Source organism: Corvus hawaiiensis, chromosome 36 (assembly GCF_020740725.1).
Source record: "Corvus hawaiiensis isolate bCorHaw1 chromosome 36, bCorHaw1.pri.cur, whole genome shotgun sequence".
Classification (NCBI taxonomy): domain Eukaryota; kingdom Metazoa; phylum Chordata; class Aves; order Passeriformes; family Corvidae; genus Corvus; species Corvus hawaiiensis.
In genome coordinates, this window is record NC_063248.1 from 1,684,557 (window position 1) to 1,700,565 (window position 16,009).

General features: G+C 62.2%; 2 protein-coding genes and 1 long non-coding RNA gene across 3 annotated transcripts in view; all 3 read left to right on the forward strand.

Moving 5' to 3' along the window:
* Nucleotides 1–434: 434 nt before the first annotated feature.
* Nucleotides 435–13,254, forward strand: C36H2orf42 (chromosome 36 C2orf42 homolog). Its single transcript, XM_048290050.1, has 10 exons — nt 435–567; nt 1,196–1,995; nt 3,033–3,143; nt 3,698–3,835; nt 5,522–5,626; nt 7,820–7,927; nt 9,220–9,319; nt 10,533–10,696; nt 11,407–11,688; nt 13,130–13,254. The coding sequence occupies exons 1-10, from the start codon at nt 542–544 to the stop codon at nt 13,252–13,254; spliced, it is 1,959 nt and encodes a 652-aa protein (XP_048146007.1). The 5' UTR covers nt 435–541.
* LOC125319158 lies at nt 9,588–10,526 on the forward strand. Its single transcript, XR_007200612.1, has 3 exons — nt 9,588–9,834; nt 9,931–9,997; nt 10,389–10,526. It is a non-coding gene; the product is annotated as an uncharacterized LOC125319158 (long non-coding RNA).
* Nucleotides 13,255–14,915: 1,661 nt separating the features above from the next.
* Nucleotides 14,916–16,009, forward strand: part of MRPS24 (mitochondrial ribosomal protein S24) — a 2,066-nt gene continuing 972 nt past the window's right edge. Inside the window, 5 exon segments of the mRNA XM_048290051.1 lie at nt 14,916–15,011; nt 15,083–15,148; nt 15,236–15,347; nt 15,912–15,928; nt 15,930–16,004. Coding sequence (XP_048146008.1) covers nt 14,916–15,011; nt 15,083–15,148; nt 15,236–15,347; nt 15,912–15,928; nt 15,930–16,004 — 366 coding nt within the window.

Here is a 16,009-nt window from a genome sequence, read left to right on the forward strand (position 1 = left end):
TGAGAAGAGCTCCCAAACCTGACCTATCAGAGGCCAAAAACGCCCTTTTCTATCCTACCTCTTGCCCAGCCTTTAAAAAAAAAACCCACAAAAATGGAAAAAAAAATACGAAAAGCTTTTTTTTTTTAAAAAAAAAAAAAGGAAAAAATGAAAAAACCGAGCTGCTTGTGTGCTGTTTTTTGTTGGGTGGTGTCTCAGCTGGTGCTGAGGGGGGGCGGGTGGAGCTGGTGGGATTTGGTAGGGGAAAAAAGTGGAATTTGGGCGGGGGGAAAGGCGAAATTTGGGGGGGAAAAGGGGAAAGTGGGGAATTCACGCCGCGGGGGCCGATGGGAGCTGTAGTCCAAGCGCTATTAGGGCTTCAGCGCCTTCTTGGACTACATCTCCCAGCAGCCTCTGCGGGGCACCACGTGGTGCCAGCGAACCAATAGGAGTGCGTCGATGGCGGTAGCGGGTCTCCCTTCACGGCGCTCTCGGCGGCGGTAACGGGGCCCAGGTACCGGGGCGGGCCCGGCGGCGGAGGTGACGTCACGGGGCGCGAGGGATGCTGGGAAACCTTGGGAGACGCCGGTGAGGGGGGGGAGAGACCCCGGGCCTGGCCGTGAGGGGAGCCGGGGCCTGGTGGTGAGGGGAGAGACCCCGGGCCTGGCCGTGAGGGGAGCCGGGGCCTGGTGGTGAAGAGAGAGACCCCGGGCCTCAGGGTGGCACAGGGATTGTCAGGGTGGCCATTGAGGTGGCACAGGGCCTCTCAGGATGGCACAGGGACTGCTGGGATGGCCACTGGGGTGGTGCAGGGACTGTTGGGGTGGCCATAGGGGTGGTGCAGGGACTGCTGGGATGGCCATAGGGGTGGTGCAGGGACTCTTGGGATGGCCATAGGGGTGGTGCAGGGACTCTTGGGATGGCCATTGGGGTGGCACAGGGACTGTTGGGGTGGCCACTGGGGTGGTGCAGGGACTGTTGGGGTGGCCATAGGGGTGGTGCAGGGACTGTTGGGGTGGCCACTGGGGTGGTGCAGGGACTGTTGGGGTGGCCATAGGGGTGGTGCAGGGACTGTTGGGGTGGCCCAGGGACTCTCAGGGTGGCCCAGGGACTCTCAGGATGACCACTGGGGCAGCCCAGGCCTGTCAGGATGCCCCTGTGCCCAGCAGGTCCCCCCCATGCCCTCACTCCCCTCTCCCCATCTCTCTCCCTCCAGCTCCATGGATCCGTGCCCGGCCCGGCCCAAAGCCCCGTCCTTCCTGTCAGACCTGGGCAAGGCCACGCTGCGGGGCATCCGCAAGTGCCCGCGCTGCGGCACCTACAACGGCACGCGGGGGCTGAGCTGCAAGAACAAGACGTGCGGCACCGTGTTCCGCGCGGGCACGCGGCGCCAGCCGGGCGCCGACGCCGTGCGCGTCCTCACCGGCTCCCACAGCCAGCTCTACTCCGTGCGCCAGCGCGACTCCCGCTGCTTCGTGGAGCTGGGGGTGTCCGAGACGGCCATCCAGACCCCCGAGGGCACCCTGATCACCCAGCTGAGCTCGGGGCGCTGCCACGCGCCCGCCTGCTCCAAGGCGGCGGCCGACAAGCAGTGCCAACACCTGAAGCTGGCGCTGGGCTGCCAGGCCGAGGCCACGCCGCTGCCGCTCAAGAGCTCGGTGCTGGGCGCCGTGCAGGCACCCGCCGAGGCCAAGCAGAGCCTGTGGGAGCTGGCCACCGAGCCCACGGGGCCGCTGGTGCAGAGGGTCACCAAGAGCGTGCTGGTGGTCAAGTGCAAGGCCAGCCAGAGGCACAGCCTGGGCTACCTGCACGCCAGCTTCGGCCAGCGCTGCTTCTCCTGCGCCTGCCGCGCCCCCGGCCACGGCCCCAGCAAGGGGGAGGACGAGGAGGAGGAGGAGGAGGAGGAAGAGTCGCCCCCCCCACGCTGCATCCACTTCCTCGCCTGCATCTGCGCCTTCGCCAGCGACGAGAGCCTGGCCCAGGAGTTCTCTGAGTTCCTGGCCTCCGACGCCGGCGGTGGGAGCGGGCAGGGGTCCGGGGGGGGTCCGGGGGCTGGGGTCACCCCAAACGCCTGCCTGGGTTCTCCCAGCAGCCATCCTGTGGTTCCCAGTGGGTGCTTCCCATCAGCGGGAGTTGGGTTTGTGTCCTGCCCCGTCCCTGGGGAGGGATTCGCACCGGGATGCAGCCAAATCCTGTGGGAGCAGAGTGGTGCCTTTGCTGGGAGCTGGGGGGGCAGATCCCGCTGGGTTGGGGGTCCTTCAACAGGGCTGGAAACTCTGAATCCCTTCCCAGAGCAGCCTCTGGGGTTCATTCCCTGTGAGCTCCGTCCCACAGCAGGAATATCTGGGGTTCATCCCCCCAAACCCCCCCACAGCAGGAATATCTGGGGTTCATCCCCCCAAACCCCCCCAGAGCAGGAATAACTGGGGTTCATCCTTTAAACCCCTCCCACAGCAGGAATATCTGGGGTTCATCCCCCTGTGACCCCTCCCACAGCAGGAATATCTGGGGTTCATCCCCCAAACCCCTCCCACAGCAGGAATATCTGGGATTCATCCCATAAACCCTTCCCAGGGCAGGAATATCTGGAGTTCATCCTTTAAACCCCTCCCAGAGCAGGAATATCTGGGGTTCATCCCCCCAAACCCCCCCAGAGCAGGAATAACTGGGGTTCATCCCCCAAACCCCTCCCACAGCAGGAATATCTGGGGTTCATCCCCCTGTGACCCCTCCCACAGCAGGAATATCTGGGGTTCATCCCATAAACCCTTCCCAGAGCAGCAATATCCAGGATTCACCCCATTAAGGGGGTTCTGTACCCCAAAAGGTGCACCCCAATAACCCCACCCCGTCCTTGGGCACCCCAAAGGTGAAAACGCACCCTGAGGGCCCAACGGGAGCGGGATAAAATCCCCCTTCCTCTCCGTGTCCCCCCTGGTGGGAGGGTGGGGGGTCCCTGGGATATTTGGGGTGTGCTGGGCGGTCGCTCTGTCCCTCTGTGGCCCCGTGGCTCGTGGTCGGGATGTTTTTAGGGACAGGACTTTTGTCCCCAGGGCTGAAGGGGACAGTGACCCCGCAGCTGCTCCGCGGCCCCGGAGCCACGGCGCGGCCTCGGGGGGCGGCTGCAGCCAAGGCCAAGAGGAGGAGAAGGGACGTGGGGCCAGGTGAGTGTCCCTGCGGAGGGCTGGGGGTGGCAGGGAGCTGAAATCCCCCCGGGGCAGCTCCCTGGGGTCACATCCAGCTGTTGGAATCTCCAGGGCAGCTCCCTGGGGTCACATCCAGCTGTTGGAATCTCCAGGGCAGCTCCCTGGGGTCACATCCAGCTGTTGGAGCCTCTGGAGCGGCTCCCTGGGGTCAGATCCAGCTGTTGGAGCCTCTGGAGCAGCTCCATGGGGTCAGATCCAGCTGTTGGAGCATCTGGAGCGGCTCCATGGGGTCACATCCAGCTGTTGGAGCCTCCAGGGCAGCTCCCTGGGGTCACATCCAGCTGTTGGAGCCTCTGGAGCAGCTCCGTGGGGTGTTGGGCTCTCACTTGCCCTGGGCCCGTGGGGGTCACTGGGGCTGGGGGGTGCCTGGGGGCTGTGAGTGCCCAGCGGGTGCCGGGGCAGCCCCGGGGGCTGTGAGTGACCAGCGGGTGCCAGGGCAACCCCGGGGGCTGTGAGTGACCAGCGGGTGCCGGGGCAGCCCCGGGGGCTGTGAGTGACCAGCGCTCCCTCAGGGCCGCAGGGGCCCGGGCCCCTCCTGGCTCCGGACCCGGCTCATCCCGGCCCCAGGAGGAGCAGCCTGAGGAAGCCGCCAGCCGCCTCCTCCTCATCCTCCTCTTCGTCATCCTCCTCCTCCTCGCTGAAGAGACACGGTGAGCACTGGGTTTGCGTGGGTTGATGTGGATTTTGGGAAGGAATTCCTGGCTGGGAGGGAATTCCCAGAGGGGTTGTGGCCATCCCTGGATCCCTGGGAGTGCCCCAGGCCGGGCTGGAGCGCCCTGGGACAGGGGAAGGCGATTGAAGGGGATTCAGTGGGATGGGATTTAAGGTCCCTTCCACCCCAAACCATTCCAGGATCCCGTGGGCTGCTTCGGATGGGATTTTGGGATGGGATTTTTGCCTGTGAGGGTGGCGAGGTTGCCCAGAGGAGAGCTCAGAGCCCCTCGCAGGGCCTGAAGGGGCTCCAGGAGAGCTGGAGAGGGACTGGGGACAAGGCATGGAGGGACAGGACACAGGGAACGGCTTCCCAGTGGGAAAGGGGAGATTGAAATGGGATCTTGGGAAGGAATGAGGGTGGGGAGGGGCTGGGCTGGAATTCCCAGAGCAGCTGTGGCCGCCCCTGGATCCCTGGAAGTGCCCAAGGCCGGCTTGGAGCCATCTGGGATAGGGGAAAATGTCCCTGCCCATGGCAGGGGTGGGATGGGTTGGGATGGGATTTAGGGTCCCTTCCAACTCAAACCATTCCAGGGTTCCAAGTGCAGGTTTAATGGGATATTGAGAAGAAATATTGGGTGTCCCTGGATCCCTGGAGGTTGGAACAGCCTGGTCTTGGGGAAGATGTCCCTGCTGGAGCAGGATGAGCTTTAGGGTCCCTTCCACCCCAAAGCACTCCCTGATTCCATGAGCTGTTTGCGTTGGGTTTGTGTGGGATGTCGGGAGAGGAAAAGTACCTCCAGCACCGTGGAATCCCGTGGGTTTCCCCACAGCCCTGTGGGAACCCCTCTCTCCGCGCTGGCACTGCCCCATGCCAGGCCAGCAGCCTCTGCTTGCTGCTCTTCCCGCTCTCGGCTTCCCTTTGGCCTGGAAATTGGTACAAATCCCTCGTTCTCCTGCTTTTCCCTGGCATGGAGCTTGCCCATCCTGCCCCAGAGGGCTGGTTCAGCTCCCACAGAGCTCTGGGGGGCAGGGTTTGGGGCAGGGTGGCATCAGGGTGGCATTCCAGTGTCCCCTGTCTCCTGCAGGCTGTCACCAGGCTCTGGATGAATCCCAGGTGTCCCTGTCCCTTCAGGAGTGGCATTCCAGTGTCACAGAGCTCTGTGGGGTTGTGTCCAGGGTGGCATCAAGGTGGCATCAGGGTGGCATTCCAGTGTCCCCTGTCTCCTGCAGGCTGTCACCAGGCTCTGGATGAATCCCAGGTGTCCCTGTCCTTCCAGGAGTGGCATTCCAGTGTCACAGAGCTCTGTGGGGTTGTGGTTTGGTGCAGGGTGACTTCAGGGTGCCATCAGGGTGGCATCAGGGTGGCATTCCAGTGTCCCCTGTCTCCTGCAGGCTGTCACCAGGCTCTGGACGAATCCCAGGTGTCCCTGTCCTTCCAGGAGTGGCATTCCAGTGTCACAGAGCTCTGTGGGGTTGTGTCCAGGGTGGCATCAAGGTGGCATCAGGGTGGCATTCCAGTGTCCCCTGTCTCCTGCAGGCTGTCACCAGGCTCTGGACGAATCCCAGGTGTCCCTGTCCTTCCAGGAGTGGCATTCCAGTGTCACAGAGCTCTGTGGGGTTGTGTCCAGGGTGGCATCAAGGTGGCATCAGGGTGGCATTCCAGTGTCCCCTGTCTCCTGCAGGCTGTCACCAGGCTCTGGATGAATCCCAGGTGTCCCTGTCCTTCCAGGAGTGGCTGGCCAGCGTCACGGAGCGCATCCACCAGACCATGCACTACCAGTTCGAGGGTGAGTGTCCCCTCCGGCTGCAGGACGTGGATTTTCCCCCTGGGAAGTTTTATGGGATTTGATCCAGGTCACATCAAGAGCAGGCGCATCAAATTTGGGGATGATTTGGTGTCATTTGGGGAATTCTGTCCCTCTGCCCCGCTCAGGTGAGACCCCACCTGCAGCTCAGGGCTCCCAGAGTCCCCTCCGGAGTGGGGCTGGGAGAGCTGGGAATGTTCCCCTGGAGAAGGGAGGGATCCAGGGAGAGCTTCCAGAACATTCCAGGCCCTAAAGGGGCTCCAGGAGAGCTGGAGAGGGACTGGGGACAAGGGCTGGAGGGACAGGACACAGGGAACGACTTCCCAGTGGGAAAGGGGAGATTGAAATGGGATCTTGGGGAGGAATTCCTGGCTGGGCTGGAATTGCCAGAGCAGCTGTGGCTGCCCCTGGATCCCTGGCAGTGCCCAAGGCCAGGCTGGAGCCCCCTGGGACAGGGGAGGTGTCCCTGGGTGGGACTGGATGGGATTTAGGGCCCATCCCACCCCAAACCATCCCGTGATTCCAGGGTTCTCAAGCCCCTCTGCTCGTTGGGTGCCACTTTGGGAACGCCGTGTCCCTTTTGGGGACCATTGGGTGCCACTTTGGGGGTCCTTTTGGTGCCACTTGGGGGGTCCTTTTGGTGCCATTTTGGGAACCATTTGGGTGCCATTTTGGGAACACCGTGTCCCTTTTTGGGGACCATTGGGTGCCACTTTGGGAACCATTTAGGTGCCATTTTGGGAACACCGTGTCCCTTTTTGGGGACCATTGGGTGCCATTTTGGGAACCATTTAGGTGCCATTTTGGGAACACCGAGTCCCTTTTTGGGGACCATTGGGTGCCACTTTGGGAACCATTTGGGTGCCATTTTGGGAACACCGTGTCCCTTTTTGGGGACCATTGGGTGCCACTTTGGGAACACCTTTGGTGCCATTTTGGGAACACCGTGTCCCTTTTGAGGACCATTGTGTGCCATTTTGGGAACATTTTTGATGCCATTTTGGGAACACCGTGTCCCTTTTGAGGACCATTGGGTGCCATTTTGGGAACATTTTTGATGCCATTTTGGGAACACCGTGTCCCTTTTTGGGAACACTTTTGGTGCCATCTTGGGAACGCCATGTCTCTTTTTGGGGACAACTTTGGTGCCATTTTGGGAACCATTTGGTGCCATTTTGGGAATGCCATGTCCCTTTTTGGGAACGCTTTTGGTGCCTTTTTAGGGGTCCTTTTGGTGCCTTTTTGGGAACACCGTGTCCCTTTTTGGGGATGATTTTGGTGCCGTTTTGGGAACAATTTGGGCAACATTTTGGGAGCACTGTGTCCCTTTTTGGGGACCATTTGGGTGCCATTTTAGGAACACTTTTGGTGCCATTTTGGGGGTACTTTTGGTGCCATTTTGGGAGCACTGTGTCCCTTTTTGGGACCATTTGGGTGGTGCCATTTTGGGAGTACTTTCGGTGCCTTTTTGGGAACACTTTTGGTGCCTTTTTAGGAACGCTGTGTCCCTTTCTGGGATAATTTGGTGTCATTTTGGGAACACCTTTGGTGCCATTTTGGAAACACCATGTCCCTTTTTGGGAACACTTTTGGGTGCCATTTTGGGGACCATTTGGGTGCCATTTTAGGAACACTTTTGGTGCCATTTTGGGGGTACTTTTGGTGCCATTCATTAACACTTTTGATGCCATTTTGGGAGCACTGTGTCCCTTTTTGGGGACGACCTTGGTGCCATTTTGGGAACATCTTTGATGCCATTTTGGGAGCACTGTGTCCCTTTTTGGGGACGACCTTGGTGCCATTTTGGGAACACTTTTGGTGCCTTTTTGGGAACATTTTTGATGCCATTTTGAGAACGCCGTGTCCCTTTTTGGGGATGACTTTGGTGCCATTTTGGGAACACCGTGTCCCTTTTTGGGACCACTTTTGGGTGCCATTTTGGGAACCACATCCTTACCATCTGTGCCTCTCAGCCCCAATGCCACTGTCGCCACCCCCCTCCACCACCGCGTCCTCCCTGTGACCACAGGGACCCCCCAAAACAGGGACAGCCTCCAAATCCCAGACATTTTCCTGGGAATTCAAGCAGAGCCCTGCCCTGCTGATCCCATGAGCTGCAGGGACACTTTGGGATGGGGGTTTGGGACACCCCTGACCCCGCTGTGGCCATCCCAGGCCGCCCGGAGCCGCTGGTTTTCCACATCCCCCAGTCCTTCTTCGAGGCGCTCCAGCAGCGCATCTCCAGCGGCAGCGGCAAGAAGAGGCTCCCCAACTCCACCACGGGTGAGGGATCCCAAGGAAAAGGGGGAAAACTCCTCTGGGAGCTGTGTTTGGGGGGATAATCGGGGGTAGGGAGAGGATTCGGCGCTGCCCGGGTGGTTCCCGGATTTTTCTTTCCCGAGTGGGAAATGCTGAGGGGGAAAACCAGGGGGAAAGAAGGATGGGAAATAAAGGGGGGGAAAGGAGGCAAAAATGGAGGAAAAGAGGCAAAAAAGGGAGGAGAAAAAGGGGAAGAAGGGGGAAAATAAAGGGGGGAAAAAGAGGCAAAAAAGGGAGGGAAAAAATGGGGAAGGAAGGGAAAAATAAAGAGGAAAAGAGGCAAAAAAGGGAGGGGAAAATGGGGAAGGAAGGGAAAAATAAAGAGGAAAAGAGGCAAAAAACGGGGGAAAAGAGGCAAAAAAGGGAGGGGGAGGAAGGGGGGAAATAAAGGGGGGAAAAGAGGGATGGGAAATAAAGGGGGGAAAAGAGGCAAAAAAGAGAGGGAAAAATGGGGAAGGAAGGGAAAACAAAGAGGAAAAGAGGCAAAAAATGGGGGAAAAGAGGCAAAAAATGGGGGGAAGTGGCAAAAAATGGGGGGAAAAGGGGGAAGGAAAATGAAAAATAAAGAGGGAGAGGAAAAAAGGGGGGTAAGAGGCAAAACGGGGGGGAAAGAGGGGAAAGGGGAAAAAAGGGGGGAAAGAGGCAAAAAATGGGGGAAAAGGGGAAAAAAGGGGGGAGAAAGAGGCAAAAAATGGGGGGAAAGAGGCAAAAAATGGGGGGAAGAGGCAAAAATGGGGGAAAAGAGGCAAAAATGGGGGGAAAAGGGGGAAAGGGGAAAAATGGGGAAGGCAAAGAATGGGGGAAAGAGGCAAAAATGGGGGGAAGGGGAAAAAAGGGGGGGAAGAGGCAAAATGGGGGGAAAGAGGCAAAAATGGGGGGGAAAAAGAGGCAAAAAATGGGAGAAAGGCAAAAATGGGGGGGGGAAGAGGCAAAAAATGGGGGAAAAGAGAGGGAAAAGGGAAAAAGGGGGAAAGAGGCAAAAAATGGGGGGGAAGAGGCAAAAATGGGGGAAAAAGGGGGAAAAAAGAGGCAAAAAATGGGGGAAAAGAGGCAAAAATGGGGGGAAAAAGAGGGGGGGAAAAAGAGGCAAAAAGAGGGGGGAAAGAGGCAAAAATGGGGGGAAAAGGGGGGAAGGAGAGGGAAAGGGGGGAAAGAGGGGAAAAAGGGGGGAAGGAAAGGGAAAAAGGGGGAAGGAAAGGGAAGAAGAAAGGGGGCAGAGGGCCCCCCCCGAGCCCGTGGCCCACCCCTGCCCGCAGCCTTCGTGCGCAGGGACGCGCTGCCCCTGGGCACCTTCTCCAAGTACACCTGGCACATCACCAACGTCCTGCAGGTGAAGCAGATCTTCGACACGCCCCAGGCAAGGGGGGACCCCCAAAACAGCCCCGGGGAGGGCAGGGGGGGACCCCAAAACAGCCCCGGGGAGGGCAGGGAGGGGGGGGACCCCCAAAACAGCCCTGGGGAGGGCAGGGAGGGGGGACCCCCAAAACAGCCCTGGGGGAGGGCAGGGAGGGGGGGATCCTAAAACAGCCCCGGGGAGGGCAGGGAAGGACCCTAAAACACTCTCGGGGAGAGCAGGGAGGGGGGACCCCAAAACAGCCCCGGGGAGGGGAGGGGGGACCCCAAAACAGCCCCGGGGAGGGCAGGGGGGACCCCAAAACAGCCCAGGGAGGGGCAGGGTGGTTTTAGGGGATTTGGGACCTCCTAAGGAGGTCAGTTTAGGGCATTTGGGGACCCCATCAGGAGAGGGTTGGGGGACCCCCTAGGGAGGTCGGTTTTAGGGCATTTGGGACCCCCCTAAAGAAGTTGGTTTTAGGGGATTTGGGACCCCCCAAAAAAGATGGTTTTAGGGGATTTGGGACCCCCCTAAGGAGGTGGTTTTAGGGGATTTGGGGACCCCATCAGGAGAGGGTTGGGGGACCCCCTAGGGAGGTCGGTTAGGGGATTTGGGGGGGACGCCCCCAAAGAAGGTGGTTTTAGGGCATTTGGGACCCCCTAAGGAGGTCGGTTTAGGGGATTTGGGACCCCGCTAAGGAGGTGGTTTTAGGGGATTTGGGGGACCCTGTCAAGAGGGGGTTGGGAGACCCCCCAAGGAGGTCAGTTTAAGGGATTGGGGACCCCCCCAAAGAAGGTGGTTTTTGGGGATTTGGGACCCCCCTAAGGAGGTCGGTTTTAGGGCATTTGGGACCCCATCAGGAGGTTAATTTAGGGGATTGGGGACCCCCCTAAGGAGGTGATTTTAGGGGATTTGGGACCCCCCTAAAGAAGTTGGTTTTAGGGGATTTGGGGACCCCATCAGGAGAGGGTTGGGGGACCCCCTAGGGAGGTCGGTTTAGGGCATTTGGGACCCCCCCAAAGAAGTTGGTTTTAGGGCATTTGGGACCCCCTAAGGAGTTCAGTTTAAGGGATTTGGGACCCCACTAAGGAGGTCGATTTTAGGGCATTTGAGACCCCATCATGAGGTACTTTTAGGGCATTTGGGACCCCCCCCAGGAGGTGATTTGGGACCCCTCAGACAGTGGGGGGACACTCGGGGACCGAGGCCCGGCGCTGAGCTCTGCCAGCCCCGCAGGGTGCCGCTGGAGATCACGCGGAGCTTCGTGCAGAACCGCGACGGCTCCTACGAGCCCTTCCGCAGCCCCGCGTGGAGGGTGGAGCGGCTGCCCGAGGGGCTGGGCCCCCCCGAGAAACAGCCCCCGCTGCGGCCCCTCGAGCTGCAGACCTTCCTCAAAGTCGGTGAGAGCCGGGGGGGCACCGGGGCACCCCGAAACACACCCGGGAGGGGCAGGGGGGAACCCCAAAACAGCCCCGGCAAAGGCACAGTGAGACCCCGAAACAGCTCCGGGGAGGGCAGGGGGGGACCCCAAAGCAGCCCCGGGAAGGGCAGGGGGGGACCCCGAAACAGCTCCAGGGAAGGGCAGGGGGGGACCCCGAAACAGCTCCAGGGAGGGCACAGTGAGACCCCAAAACAGCTCCGGGGAGGGCAGGGGGGGACCCCAAAGCAGCCCCGGGAAGGGCAGGGGGGGACCCCAAAGCAGCCCCGGGAAGGGCAGGGGGGGACCCCGAAACAGCTCCAGGGGAAGGGCAGGGGGGGACCCCAAAACAGTCCCAGGAAGGGCACAGTGAGACCCCAAAACAGCTCCGGGGAGGGGCAAGGGGGAACCCCAAAACAGCCCCCAGGAGGGACAGCGTGGGACCCCAAAAGAAGGGATGGGAAAAGGGGGGTCCCAGAGGTGGGGGGGCTTCAGGGGATGGAAAAGGGGGGTCCCAGAGGGTGGGGGGCTTCAAGGGAGGGGCAGAGGGGGGGCTCCCAGAGGGTGGGGGGCTCCAAGGGATGGCAAAGGGGGGCTCCCAGAAGGGGGGGGGCTCCAAGGGATGGCAAAGGGGGGTCCCAGAGGGTGGGGGGCTGGGCGGGCCGGGCCTGCAGCACCCCCGTGCCCCCCCAGGACACACGTCCCCCACGCAGAAGGAGCCCACCCCGTTCACCATCGAGTGGATCCCCGACATCCTGCCCCGCTCGCGCCTCGGGGAGCTGCGCCTCAACTTCCAGTACGGCCACCACGGGGGGCCCCGGCAGCCCCCCGCCCCCCCGCGGGACCCCCCCCGAGCCCCCCCCGGGCACCGGCACCTTCTCCTGAGCCCCCCGAGAAAGGGGCACGGGGGGCTGGGCCTGGCCATGGCACCGGGGAGCCCCCCCAGAATAAAGCAGCGCCACCCCCACCCCCACAGTGTGCTGAGTGTCGGGGGGGGGCGGCTGGGGGACCCCCAAAATGGGGGGGGGGAGACCCCAAAATGGGGAGGGGGGAGAGCCCCGGAGTGGGGGGAAAGGGGGGGAGACCTGGGAGACCCCAATACTGGGGAGGAGACCCCAAAATAAGGGGGATGGGGGGGGACCTGGGAGATCCCAATAATGGGGGGAGACCCCAAAATAAGGGGAGGGGATCCCAAAATAGGGGAGGGGAACCTGCGAGGCCCCAATAATGGGGGAGGGGGACCTGGGAGACCCCAATATTGGGGAGGAGACCCCAAAATAAGAAGGGGGACACCTGGGAGACCCCAATATTGGGGGGAGACCCCAAAATAAGGGGGGGGACCTGAGAGACCCCAGTATTTGGGGGGGGGGAGTCTCCAAAATGGGGATGGGGACCTGAGAGACCCCAATATTGGGGGGAGACCCCAAAATGGGGAGGGGGAGACCCCCAGAGTGGGGGGAAAGGGGGGAGACCTGAGAGACCCCAATAATGGGGGGAGACCCCAAAATAAGGGGAAGACCCCAAAATAAGGGGGGAGGACACCTGGGAGATCCCGATAATGGGGGGAGACCCCAAAATAAGGGGGAGGGGATCCCAAAATAGGGGAGGGGAACCTGCGAGGCCCCAATAATGGGGGAGGGGGACCTGGGAGACCCCAATAATGGGGGGAGACCCCCAAAATCAGAGGGGGCACCTGGGAGACCCCAATATTGGGGGAGACCCCAAAATAAGGGGGGGGACCTGGGAGACCCCAGTATTTGGGGGGGGGAGTCTCCAAAATGGGGATGGGGACCTGAGAGACCCCAATATTGGGGGGAGACCCCAAAATGGGGAGGGGGAGACCCCCAGAGTGGGGGGAAAGGGGGGAGACCTGAGAGACCCCAATAATGGGGGGAGACCCCAAAATAAGGGGAAGACCCCAAAATAAGGGGGGGAGGACACCTGGGAGATCCCGATAAAGGGGGGGAGACCCCAAAATAAGGGGAGGGGATCCCAAAATAGGGGAGGGGAACCTGCGAGGCCCCAATAATGGGGGAGGGGGACCTGGGAGACCCCAATAATGGGGGGAGACCCCAAAATCAGAGGGGGCACCTGGGAGACCCCAATATTGGGGGAGACCCCAAAATAGGGGAGGGGGACCTGGGAGACCCCAATATTGGGGGGAGACCCCAAAATAAGGGGAAGACCCCAAAATAAGGGGGGAGGACACCTGGGAGATCCCAATAATGGGGGAGACCCCAAAATAAGGGGAGGGGGACCCCAAAATAGGGGATGGGGACCTGGGAGATCCCAATAATGGGGGGAGACCCTCCAAGACCCCCCAGTGGTAGCGGGGGATGCCCAGGAAAGACCCCCAGCACCCCCAGTAGGCGTCCAGCAGCTCCAGTTGCTCCCAGTTGCCCTCTGTGGCTCCCAGTTGCTCCCAGTTGCACGCAGAAGCTCCCAGTAAACAGCAGCTGGCTCCCAGTAGGCGCCCAGTTGCTCCCAGTTGCCCTCAGAAGATCCCAGTTACCTTCAGGGACCCTCAAGAGCTCCCAGTAAGCGGGACCTAGTTCCCAGTAGGCTCCCAGTTGCTCCCAGTAAGCACTCAGCAGTTCCAAGTAGGCTCCCAGTTGCCTTCAAGAGCCCCCAGTACTCCCAATATCCCAAGTGTTCCCAGTATCCAGGGTTCCCAGTATCCCCACTCCCCCCAGTGCTCCCAGTTCGCCCCCAGTATCCGCAGTACTTGCAGTACTCCCTGTGATCCCCCCAGTCCCCCCCAGTATCCCCGGTACTCCCAGTATCCCCCAGTGCTCCCACTTCCCCCCCGGTACTCCCAGTCCCCCCCAGTATCCCCAGTACTCCAAGTTTCCCGCCGGTACTCCCAGTGCCCCCCAGTATCCCCAGTGCTCCCAGTCCCCCCCAGTGCTCCCAGTGGCCCCAGTATCCCCACTCCCCCCAGTGCTCCCAGTTCCCCCCCAGTATCTGCAGTACTTGCAGTACTCCCAGTGACCCCAGTCCCCCCCAGTGCTCCCAGTGCCCCCAAGTACTCCCAGTATCCCCCAGTGCTCCCAGTGCCCCCCAGTGCTCCCAGTCCCCCTCAGTGCCCCTCAGTGCTCCCAGTCCCCCCCAGTGCTCCCAGTTCCCCCCAGTATCCCCAGTGCTCCCAGTCCCCCCCAGTGCTCCCAGTCCCCCCAGTGCTCCCAGTCCCCCCCAGTGCCCCCCAGTGCTCCCAGTGCCCCCCAGTGCTCCCAGTGCCCCCCCAGTACTCCCAGTATCCCCCAGTGCTCCCAGTGCCCCCCAGTGCTCCCAGTCCCCCCCCAGTGCCCCCCAGTGCTCCCAGTCCCCCCCAGTGCTCCCAGTCCCCCCCAGTGCTCCCCAGTTCCCCCCAGTGCCTCCCCCGCGCTGACCTCCCGCCGCCAGGGGGCGCCGCCCCGCCCCGCCCCCAGCCAAGATGGCGGCGGCCGCCGCGCGCGCTGCGGGTGAGGGGAGAGGGGGGGGAAAAAACAGCGGGAATGGGGGAAAAACAACACCGGGAATGGGGGAAAACAGCACCGGGAATGGGGAAAAAACAGCGGGAATGGGGGAAAAACAGCACCGGGAATGGGGGAAAAACAGCGGGAATGAGGGGGAAACAGCACCGGGAATGGGGAAAAACAACACCGGGAATGGGGGGAAAAACAGCGGGAATGAGGGGAAACAGCACCGGGAATGGGGAAAAACAACACCGGGAATGGGGGGGTGACGACGCGAACGGGAGGGCACAGCGGGACAGGGGGGACAGCGGGGGCTCCAGGCCTGTGAGGGGCACGGGCCGCGGAGGGCTCTGGGGACACTGGGAATGGGGGGCACTGGGGATGGGGGCACTGGGGACACTGGGAATGGGGGGCACTGAGGGTGGGGGACACTGGGGATGCGGGGCACTGGGGACACTGGGAATGGGGGCACTGGGGACACTGGGAATGGGGGGCACTGAGGGTGGGGGGCACTGGGGACACTGGGAATGGGGGGCACTGAGGGTGGGGGGGCACTGGGGACACTGGGAATGCGGGAGGTTCCAGGGGGCTCCAGCTCCGGGGGACATGAGCTGGGGAGGGGGGGTGGGCATGGGGGCTCTGGGACAGTGAGGGTGGGGGACACTGGGGACGGGGGGGCACTGGGGACACTGGGAATGGTGGGCACTGGATAGGAGGGCCAAGGGAAGGGCTGTGGGGTCACTGGGGATGGGGGGCACCAGCTGTGGGGTCACGCCGGCGCTGTCGCCCCACTCCGGGGACACCAGCACTGCTCCGGGGGGTTCTGGGGACGCGCTGGCTGCTGTTGGGGCCAGGGGACGGGGCCGTGCCCCTGCCAGGCTGTCCCCACCCCTGTCCCCCCCCTCTCCAGGTAGTGCCCCGTGCCCTCCACGTCCCCAGTGCCACCCGGCACCTCCACACCACCCCCCGCCTGCCTCAAGGTGAGTCCTTGGGGACCCCGGGGCTGTGTCCCCGTGTCCCCCCGGGGCCAGCCGCGGTGTCCCCCGCTGAGCCCGCTGTCCCCACAGACGCGAGCGGCGCGGGTGCGCGCGGGCAAGGGCGACAAGCTGGTGACCTACGAGCGGGCACACCCGCCCCACTACATCGGCCACCGCAAGGGCTGGCTGTCCCTGCACACCGGTGGGTGACACGGGCACAGCGGGCACAGCGTGGACCTGAGGGCACTCTGGGGAAGGGTCACGGGGCGTTTTGGGGACAGGGACGTGGAGCAGGAGGGGACTGTGGGGATGGGGGACACGGGGGGCATTGTGGGGACTGGGCATTGTGGGGGACTGGGCATTGTGGGGCACGTGGATGTCGTGGGGATGGGACACGGGGACATGGTGGGGACAGGGACGTGTGGGGCACATGGGCATGGCGTGTGCAGGAGGGTGTGGGACGCAGGGGTTGGACACAGGGGACATCCTGGGGATGGGACACAGGGACACGTGGGGCACAGTGGGCACAGTGACGAGGGCATCCTGGGGATGGGACACAGGGACAGAGTGGGGACAGTGACATGGGCATCCTGGGGATGGGACACAGAGACACGTGAGGAATGGGAACACACGGCACACGTGGGCATGGCATGGACAGGGACCCGTGGGTACCCATGGGCATCCCAGGATGGCACACACGAGTCCTGCGGGGCCAGGAGCACGCCTGGGCTGGCACCCAGTGCCACCGCTGTCCCTGTCCCCGCAGGGAACCTGTGTGGCGAGGCGGGGCGCGGCGCAGCGGGCACTGGAGGACGCGTTCCTGCGGCGCTTCCTGTACGGGACCTTCCCGGGGCTGCTGGCGGA